The 10,944-nt window shown below is 41.0% G+C and overlaps 1 protein-coding gene across 1 annotated transcript in view; it reads right to left on the bottom strand.

The window, feature by feature from the left end:
- Positions 1-4,843: 4,843 nt before the first annotated feature.
- The window catches only part of ADAM30 (ADAM metallopeptidase domain 30), a 9,800-nt gene continuing 3,699 nt past the window's right edge, over positions 4,844-10,944 (bottom strand). The window contains exon 3 of the mRNA XM_011933193.1: positions 4,844-4,975. Coding sequence (XP_011788583.1) covers positions 4,844-4,975 — 132 coding nt within the window. The remainder of the gene's footprint in view (positions 4,976-10,944) is intronic.

The raw sequence follows: 10,944 nt of genomic DNA, 5'->3' as shown, positions 1-10,944 counted from the left end.
GAGGTGAAACTCCAGAACTCAGAGGCTTGGGTGACTGCTGGTTGGAAGGGTATATTGGAGATGGAGCTCTCTTGACTCAGCCATAGAGGAGAAGGTAGCAGGGTCAGGGCAAGGGCCAGCCAAGCTCATTTTTTATTTGTTCCTCTTGTAGGGATTGTTTTGCAATGAGAGTTGACCCTTAACAGGACCAGTGATGTGATCAAACTTTTTCCCACAGACCTCACAGTTGAGAGATGACCAGGAAGGTTGAGCACTGTGGCTCAGCAACCTTTCTTTTCTCAATTCCTTTCTCTTTTCTTCTTTCCTTTCTTTCCCTTTGTTGGTCTCCTCTCTTTCTTTCTAATCACTTGTTGCTCCGAGTCAGATTAGTGGTTTGTGGGTGGGGCCCTTGCCTTGAGAGAGCTGTAATGAGCTGTTTGTGTCCCCGCGTGTTACAGCTTATAAATGCTGACAGTTTTGTGGTCCTTGGCTCACTTGGCTAAAGCGTGGTGCTGATGAGGCCCAGGTCATGGTTTCTATTTCAGCACAGACCTCTTAGGTTTGCCCTGTTATATTTACTGCCACTGGCTGTGCCCATAATCTTACTTGTTCACCCTGAAGCCAGAGGATGGAGCAACAAGAAAAGATCAGCATCCTCCTACAAAACCAAAACAGGATACTTCCTTTGCTAATGGTGGGTTGATAATGCCATGTTATCTTCACTTTTGTACTCTGAGCTTCTTCCCCTTTCCCTATGTCCCTCAACAGTCAGCTCAGATTGGCCTTCTTTATTTTGAAAACTAACTTGATCTGCAGCAATCACACACCCTAAAAGCTTTTTCATCACTTAACTATTTTTACTTCTAATTCTTTTGCCAACTAACTGTGCAAATTTGGACAAGTTGCTATACCTCTCAGGTCCCAGTTTCCTCATCTGTAAAATGAGCTTGTTAGATTAGATGCTGTTCAAGGTCAGTTTCACCACTGACACCAAGTGTCTAGTGCAGTGGCTGGCATAGATACCAAGGTGAACGGCAGACACCGTCCCTGTCCTCCTGGAGCTTATAGTGAAATGGGAAGGAGACTGTAAAGAGTAAATAAATATAAAATCACAGCTTGTGATACATTCCAGGATGGATTGAATGGAATGATGCAGTGGTGGAGAACCATGAGATACGCATTTGTAGACCTACTCTCTTGATAAGACAGGTACCCAGCCATGTGAATAAGCAGGGAAAAAATGTTTCAGGTGGACAGAGCAGCTTCTGCAGCAGCACTGAGGCAGGAAAGAACTTAATGTTTAAGAAACCAAGAGGAAATCATTGTGGCTAAAGTAAAAAGTATGAACGGGAGAGTGAGGCTAAATAAGATTGCAGAGAAAGAAGAGTCAGCATCATGCAGGACAATGTGAGTCCAGAAAAGTAATTTGAATTTTAGTTGAAGGATTGGAAGTTTAAGCAGGAAAAAATATTATCTGATTTATATATTTCCAATATTTTATGGCCGTTGTATGGATAATAGATTGAAGTAGGGCAGGATTAGAAGAGCGGAGGGGTTCTGATTTCCTAGACAAACGTGCTGGCATGTGAAATGGAAGGAGTTAGGTTTGAAACATATTTAAGAGGCAGAAGTAAACAGTCAGAAAGCTATCAGTAGCTGATAGTGACTCCAGTGTTTTAAGGTTAATGTATCAGCCAAGAATTGGGGAGGTTGACATGTCATGCTAGGTTAGCCCAGACTCACTGTGGTATTAGAGAAGGAAATTTTTAAACACTAGCTGGTTTTTATTTTCTCTTTTGCATTTAGGAAGTGAGATGTATTAGCCCACTGCCATAGCCTGATGTTAAGTGATTCTAGCCTGCAATATCTGGCAGGTGGAAATTACTAAGAGGAATTATTGCTGCCTTCAGAAATATGCCTAGTTGAGCTTTGGAGAACGTGTTTTGGGAGTTCACCAGCAAAGTTTGTGTGTCAACATATATGACGATTCATGCTCCGCCTTGTTGAACTGAAGATTTTGTAGCTTGGTAGAGCTGGGGAAAACATAGCTCTCTGTTTCCACCAGGCTTTTTATATTTAGGTAACTCATAACTTAGTGCTCTCTCCTCCCTCTCTGCCTATTAACAGTCATTCGTCTTTAGTCTCTTCTATGTGCTACTGCCCAACTAACGTTCAAACACATCTTTGATCATATTTTCTCCCACCCAGGCACCTATACTCTACTTAGCTTATTGTATCAAGTTCAGAATTGTACTTGACGTCAAATCTCCTAATGATCTCCAACCATTTTCTCCCATTAAGCCCCTCGCTTCCGCCATCAGTAAGCCTTCCTTCGCCAGCCCAGGCTGGTGCTTTCTTGCCGTGGAGTAGTGGGATAAGCTCAATGATCTTAGGGCATACACTTAACACCTATAGGTGATCGCCAAGAACTTTTCCCACTTTAATATCTAGTGACCTTCTGCCTTTATTCCTCTCTAATACGAGTATTCCTTAACTGTCTTACGCACCTGTGCCCTCTCAGGGTGCTGTAAGACCCTGGGATCAGGGACCTCATCTGTGGATTGTGTTGATCACATCCAGGGCTGAACACTCAACTCTGCTGCAGTCAAAGAGCATCAGATTTGCAGTCAGACCAATCCGGGTTTCAGTGCAGCACTCTCACTCACCAACCGTGTGAACTTGGGAAGATTTTGTTTTTTAATTCCTGAGCCTGAAATTTCTTATTTTTAGGCTTCTGCATTGGTTTTCTCCTGTGCCAGGAGGGTGGTGACATGAAGGAAATTGCTGAATCGTAGCAGATGTTCCACTGGGGCTTTTAGAATAAGCAAGTACAATGACTGGCTGCTGTTTCCTCACTCTGAATTGTAGAACTGGTTGATAGAATTTTAATAGGGAGATAAAAATCTGGCAGAAGTGAAGCTGGAAGGGAATGTGAATCTGAAGAAATGTGCCTGAACCTTAGAGAAGTGTGATCCATTCAGTAGATAATTACTTGCAAGCCAATATCTTCTGAATCTCTAGGTTTTCTGTCTTTAACAAGCACTATCAAACAGATACATGTTCCAAAGGTGTAAAATTCAGTTTCATTCAAAAACCAGCAAACTTTACCTAAAAATGCATTTCCCTTTTAGACAGGAATTTGCAGTCACAAGTGTTTCCAGTAACCGACTGTTCGAGTCATTATTTGAGTCCTCACCTCCTCCATCCCATCGACTTCCCCATGTCTGTGTGCCCTTGGGAAGCCCAAGACATGAAGAGATGGCTTGACATGGTCAGGTTCTCACCTCAGGTCTTTGTTCAGAATTTGAGAGTGAGGCAGCCCCAGTTTAAATCCCAGCTCTCCTGCACTCACTGCCTCACACAAATACCTTGGGTGTAACTTCAAGTCACACCCTTGCTCCTTGTCATGGGGACCGGAAGCCTTTGCCTTAGACCCCCATCCTTTGCTATTGTAGTGGCCTACCATATAAACACAGGTGGTCTCACACTTTTCATCCTTCAATGTGCTCTTTTTTTCAGGCAGATCCAACCTATCCTGTTACATTGTGTGGGCTTCCTGCATCATATTGCATGAATCCACATCCCTGAAACCAGGGTGCATCTGGGTGAGCACAGTTTGCTCCAGTCTCATCATGCTTGGCTTTACCATTCACAGCAGTACTACACCAGGGCTTTGCGTCTTTAATCATTTCTCTCTATCTTTACTTGCCCTAACAGTTAAAAAGTAAACTTCTTCTTCTGAGATAATTTTAGTTTAATGGGTAGTTATAAGAATACAGAGAGATATGCTGTTTATCAGACGTTCAAATGCAACTGGACATCCTCTATTTTATTTGCTAAATCTGGCACACTATCTGAAAGATCGCTCCATTTTCCTGTCTCCGTCTTCCTATTTTCTGGCCTGTAGATGTCTCTGCACTGAAGGAGAGGTCTAGCTGAGGGCTCAGGGTCAGAGTCTAGGGTTGCAGCTAGGTGTTTTGCTGGTAGCCAAGCATGTCCCCAGGGTAAGGTCAGGCAAAGCGGAAGTTGCCTATAAATCTCCACATTGGATTTTGAGGAACTGATCATGAGGTTTTCCCTCCTGGATGAAAGAAAAAGCTCTTCCCTAAGTGAGAGACATTTTCTCTTAGTTCTCCTTTGCCCCACCCTGTGACAGGTCTCCTGTGTCATCTGGATGATGCATGCATCAGCAATCCTTGCCACAAGGGGGCACTGTGTGACACCAACCCCCTAAATGGGCAGTATATTTGCACTTGCCCAGAAGATGTGGACAAGTGTGTCATGGGTGAGTACTCAGAACCTTTCCTATTGCTTGGAGTGTCTGTCAGACTCCGCAAGTGTCTAAACAGAAGCACATTTTAGAGCAAGTTACACCCAAACCTCGGATTTCTCTTGCTACATCTCCAGTGTTTACAACTAACCTTTCAGCATAACCATAACTATACATTTCATGCTGGTGATTAAACATATGGAAAGTATGCATTTGATTCTTAATATAAAGCCCCACCTCAGTGATAGTTTGGGTAAAAGAATAGCAGAAATGCACATCTCTCTCTCTCATACACACACACACCTACACACACACACACACACTTCCCCTCTCTTCTAGTTAAAGGATAGAATTGGAAATTAAGAATTAAGAATTAGATTATAAAAGGCCTGGCCACTTTGCCAGACTGATATTGATGACTGTTCCAGTACTTGTGTCTGAATGGCGCAAAGTGTATCGATCACCCGAATGGCTATGAATGCCAGTGTGCCACAGGTAAGATTCTTCTCACTCTTCATCCCCTTGTAGGTCCATTTGAACAAATATAGGGGGACCATCCTCTGATAGCTACTCTACCAGTACCACTCCCCAGGGCTACTCTGTGTTTAGAGAGCTTCTTCCGGCAGATTTTTTGCTGCTCTCACTCTTTTCTTCTCCAACAGCTGCTTTCTTCTCCACCACAATGGTGGTCTGGCCCGGATATTTCCAAGTAGTATCCATGTCTTTCTGAGACAAATTTTGGCAGCAATGAGTTTCCAGCTGGCTTGGTTTACTCCCTTGAAAAAGAGAAGAATTCCAGCTGAAACGTGTTTTTCACCAGGGCTTCTCAACAAGAGGCCTCTCTCAAGAGGAAAGTGACTGAAAGAAGGCCCAGAAATTTAAGGGCAGAATATGTGCACGTGTAAAGATTTTCTCTACAAAGGGTTTTGTCTTTCCCTGGACAGATTCTTCTTGTGAAGGATAAGCTTCACTGGAGAGAAATTAAAACCCTTGAATTCATGTTTAAAAGGGATGAAAGGTCAAAGGGAGCCTTTTAGCAAAGGTTTAATGTTGATTTATTTAAGCCTTGAAGAAAGGACCTCTTATTTGTTTCTTCTCCTTCAAAATTATCATAACTGGGAGAAGTGAAAAATGGTGGTGGAAGTTCTCAACCCTTCTTCTCCTCACAAACACATGATTCAGCAATAATTTATAGACAAGTTCTCTTTGTGAGATATCAGACACACATTGAAAGCATCTTGAGCTCTGGGAAAATACAAAATCAAACTTAATGAAGCTAATAGGGAGATTCAGGACACTTTTCACAAGAGACCCTGTCCCCATTTCATCCCCTTACAGTCAGGAAGAGACCATCTAGTTCCCAGCTTCACCTAGGGGAGAGAGGGGGTTGATGCCAACTTTTCTGAAAGGACTCCATAGAAAACTGGATTTCCACATACTGGTCTTGGAGATATCATGGATCCAGTGCAGTACAGTCACCTGGAGGCAAACAGAGACAGTCACTTGGTCTAATGGAAGCCACTGACCTACCCCCCTGCTCAGCACAGAGTGAGCAGGTAAAAAACCCAGCTCTAAGATTCTCCCTGGAGAAAGCGTTGATCCATGTGTCCAGTGCTCCAACTTTTCCAGGGATGCTCAAAGACCTAGTATCTGTCACAACAGTCTTGAAATTCTAATGGTTTCAGCACTGTCTGTCTGCCGGGGAGAGAATAGAGATAGTTGCTTGAGCCCATAGGTAACATAATTTCCCTCCTGGCTTAGCACACAGTGAAGAGCCAATAGCCACACCTATCTGCTTCTCTCTGGGGATGGAAAGAGTTGGTAGAGGCCTCAAAAATCTTTGGCTGTGAAGATTGGTACAAACCTTCTCTTGTGTAAGGACAGCCCATAAAGACTGAGAAAGGTGCATGCCCTTTCTGATGTGTAGACACCAACACAGAGGTCAAGAAAGAAAAATTTTAGCAAGGATGTTCTGAATAAAGAAACAAGATAAATATCTAGAAACTGACCCCAATTAAACAGAGTTATATGGTTTATTTGACAGCAAATTAAAAATAATTCTCATAAAGATGCTCACCAAAGCCAAGAGAACAATAAATGAACAAAAGGAGAATTTCAACAAAGGATAGAAAATATTGAAAAGTACTAAATGGGAATCATGAAAGGGAAGAACACAATAACGGAACTGAAAAATTCAGTAGAGGGATTTAACAGCACATAGATCAAGCAGAAGTAAGGATCAGTGAACTTGAAACAGGTCACCAAAAATAATTCAGTCAGAGTAACAAAAACAAAATTTAAAGAATAAAGAAAGATTAAGGGAATTATGTGAAACTATCAAATGGACCAAAATACACATTATGGAAGTTCCAAAAGGAGAATAGAAAGAGAAAGGACCAAAAAGCTTATTGAAAGAAATAATGGCTGAAAGCTCCCCAAATCTGGGGAAAGAAACACACAGATCCAAGAAGCCCAAAGGACATCAAACAAAAGGAACACATTGAGATACATTATAATCAAGTTGTCAAAAGTCAAAGACTGAGAATTTTGAAAGCAGAAAGACAAAAATGATTTGTCACATAAAAGAAAACCTCCAGAATACTGTCAGAAGATTTTTCAGCAGACATCTTGCAGACTAGAAGGAATCGGGATGATATATCCAAGGTCCTGAAGGAAAAAATAATCCTGATAACCAAGAATGCTATAACTGTCAAAACTCTCCTTCAAATATACAAGATAAAGACTTTAACAGGCAAACAAGAGCTGAGAGGGTTCATCACCACTAGACCTACCTTACAAGAAACACTAAAGGAAGTTTTTCAAGTTGAAATAAAAGGACACAAAACAGCAACCTGAGAGCATAAGAAAGAGTGAAACTCATTGGTAAAGGTAAATACATAGACAAATATAGGTTACTGTATTATTATAATGGTGGTGGGTAAATAACTTTTTTGTGTGTGTGAGGCAGAGTCTTGCTCTGTAGCCCAGGCTGGAGGTCAATGGTGCAATCTCGGCTCACTGCAAGCTCTGCCTCCAGGGTTCACACCATTCTCCTGCCTCAGCCTCCTGAGTAGCTGTGACTACAGGCACCTGCCACCACGTCTGGCTAATTTTTGTATATTTAGTACAGACGGGGTTTCACTGTGTTAGCCAGGATGGTCTCAATCTCCTGACCTCGTGATCCACCCGCCTTGGCCTCCCAAAGAGCTGAGATTACAGGGTAAATTACTTTTAACTCTAGTATAAAAGTTAACAAAGTATTAAAAAATCACTAAAAAATGTTAAGAGACTCAGTATGAATAGATGTAAATTGTGACAATAATAACATAAAGTATGTGTTTGGGGGGATAATTCAAAGTGTAGTTTTTGTACATGATTAAATTTAAGTTGTTATCAGCTTAAACTGTAATAACATAAGATGTTTTATTTAAGCCCAAGGTAATCACAAAAAAAGAAAACCCATAGAGGTTACATTAAAAAAGAGAAAGGAATCAAAGCACACTTATACCAAAAAAAGAACAACAGCCCAACAAAACACAAAGGAAGAGACAAACAGAAGAAAAGACACTGAAAGGATTGGCAAGACTAACAGATAGCAACTTAAAAATGACAATAGTAAATCCTTTTCTATCAATAATAACTTTAAATATAAATGGGTTAAAATCCTCCCCAATCAAAAGACATAGAGAGGCTGGATGGATTTTTTTAAAAAAGCAAGGCCAACCAGGCATGGTGGTTCACGCCTGTAATCCCAGCATCTGGGGAGGTTAAGGCAGGTGGATAACTTGAGGTCAGGAGTTCAAGACCAGTCTGGCCAACATGGTGAGACCCTGTCTTTACTGAAAATACAAAAATTAGCTTAGTGTGGTGATGGGCACCTGTAGTCCCAGCTACTCGGGAGGCTGAGGCAGGAGAATCACTTGAATCCAGAAGGTGGAGGTTGCAGTGAGCCGAGATCATGCCACTGCACTCCAGCTCAGTGACAGAACGAGACTCCATCTCAAATAATAATAATAATAATAAAAACCAAGACCCAACCTATGCTGTCTATGACAAAGTCTTTTTAGATTTAATGAAACACATCGGCTGAAAGTAAAGGGGTGGAAAAAGAAATTACATGCAAATGTTAACAAAAGAGACCAGGAGTGACTATATTTATATCAGGCAAACTAAACTTTCAGTCAAAAACTGTCTCAAGAGACAAAAAAGGATTTTTACAATGATAAAATATCAATCCACTAGCAAGATACAACAGTCATAACTATGTATGCACCCAACATTAAAGGACCTAGATATATAAAGCAAACACTGACAAAACTGAAGGGAGAAATAGAAGAAATACCACAATAGTAGAAGATTCCAAGACTAAATATGGACATGCAAAAGAAAAAAGCACTTTACATCACATACAAAAGTTAACTCAAAATGGTTCAAAAGCCAAGCATGGTGGTTCATGCCTATAATCCCAACAATTTGGGAGGCTGAGTCAGGAGGATTGCTTGAGCCCAGGAGTTAGAGACAACCTAAGCAACATGTGAAATTTCATCTCTGCAAAAAAAAAAAAAAAAATAGAAAAAAATAGCTGGGTGTGGTGGCACATGCCTGTAGTCCCAGCTACTTGGGAGGCTGAGGTGAAAGGATCAGATCACTTGAGCCCAGGAGGTTGAGGCTGCAGTGAACTGTGTTCACAGCACTGCAAACTCTAGCTTGGGTGACAGAACATGACCCCATCTCAAAAAAAAAAAAAAAGATCAAATACCTGTATGTAAGACCTAAAAGTGTAAAACACTTAGAGAAAAACATACAAATTAGCTGGGCATGGGGGTGCATGCCCTGTATTCCCAGCTACTTGGGAGGCTGAGGCAGGAGAATTGCTTGAGCCCAGGAGGCAGAGGTTGCAGTGAACAGAGATCATGCCACTGCACTCCAGCCTGAGTGAGACAGAGAGATCCCATCTCAAAAAAAAAAAAAAAAAGAAAAGAAAAAAATACAGGAAAAAGTGTATTATGATACTGAATTTGGTTAACTGGATTTCTTAGATATGACACTGAAAAACAGGAAGCAAAAGTAAAACATAGATAAACTGTACTACATCAAAATTTAAAACTTCTGTGCATCAAAGCACAAAATCAACAGAATGAAAAAGCAACCTACAGAATGGGAGAAAACATTTTCAAGTCATGTATTTGGATACAGGGTTAATTTCCAGAATATCTAAACAACTCCTACAGTTCAACAAAAAAGAAACCAAACAACTCAAACAATGGACAAAAGATTTGAATACACATTTCTTCAAAAAAGATATCCTTATGGCCAATAAGCACAAGAAAAGATGCACAATATCACTGATATTAGAGAAATGCAAATCATAACCACAATGAGACACCATGTTACACCCATTAAGGTGGCTATTATCTGTAAAAACCAGAAAATACTAGTGTTGGGGAGGATGTAGACAAATTGGAACCTTTGTACACTGCTAGTGGGAATATGAAAAGGTGCAGCTGTTATGGGAAACAGTATGGCAGTTCCTTAAAAAATTAAAAATAGAACTACCCCATGATCTAGCGATTCCACTTCTGGATTTATATCCAAAAGAATTGAAAGCAGAGACATGAACAGATGTTTGTATACCTATGTTCATGGCAGCCTTGCTCACAGTAGGCAAAAGGTGGAAGTAATCCAAGTGGCCCTCAGTGGAGAATGATTAGACACAACGTGGTACACAGAAACATCTAGCTACCATTCAGCCTTACAAAATAAGGAAATTCCAACACAAAATACGACAACATAGATGAAGCCTAAAGACATCATGCTAAGCGAAATAAGCCAATCACAAAAGGGCAAATACTATGAGATTCTATTTATATGAAGTACCTAGATTAGCCAAATTCACACAGATAGAAAGTAGGATATTGGTTGGGAGGGGTAAAGGGATGGACGAATGGAGAATTATGGTTTAATGGGTATGGGGTTTCAGTTTTGCAAGATGAAAAGAGTTCTGGAGATTATTTGCACAACAATGTAAAATACTTAACACTGCTGAACCACACACATAAAAACGGTTAAGATGGTCAATATTAGAGTATGTGTATTTTATTACAATCAAAGATTTTAAAAAATCCTAATGTGTAAATACCTTTATGATTTTTAAATAAATGATCTCAACTCAATTTTCTAATTTTCATGTAAAGTTTCCTTGAATAATGTTATTACTTATTAGCTGTGTAACTTCAGGCAGGTTATTTAACCTTGCAGTGCCTCAGTTTCTCTTCTGTAAAATGAGAAAACAATGACACCTATCTCATGGAGCTGTTTTCAGCAGTATGCATGTTAGTAATACGCATGAAGCTCTTAGAAGGCTGCTGGCACATACGCTGAGAAAAAAAACAGTCTGGGGACCAGCTTTCCCTGTGAGAGTGCTGCAAGTTCATCTTTCATTAGAAGTGTGACTAAGAAACAGGAGGCCGGGCACAGTGGCTCACGCCTGTAAATCCCAGCACTTTGGGAGGCCAAAGTGGGCAGATCACGAGGTCAGCAGATGGAGACCATCCTGGCTAACATGGTGAAACCCAGTCTCTACTAAAAATACAAATAATTAGCCAGGCGTGGTGGCAGGCGCCTGTAGTCCCAGCTACTCGAGAGGCTGAGGCAGGAGAATGGCGTGAACCCGGGAGGCGGAGCTTGCAGTGAGC

Source organism: Colobus angolensis, unplaced genomic scaffold (genome assembly GCF_000951035.1).
Source record: "Colobus angolensis palliatus isolate OR3802 unplaced genomic scaffold, Cang.pa_1.0 Scaffold124, whole genome shotgun sequence".
NCBI classification, from domain to species: Eukaryota; Metazoa; Chordata; class Mammalia; order Primates; family Cercopithecidae; genus Colobus; species Colobus angolensis.
This window is presented reverse-complemented; position numbering and strand designations above follow the sequence as displayed.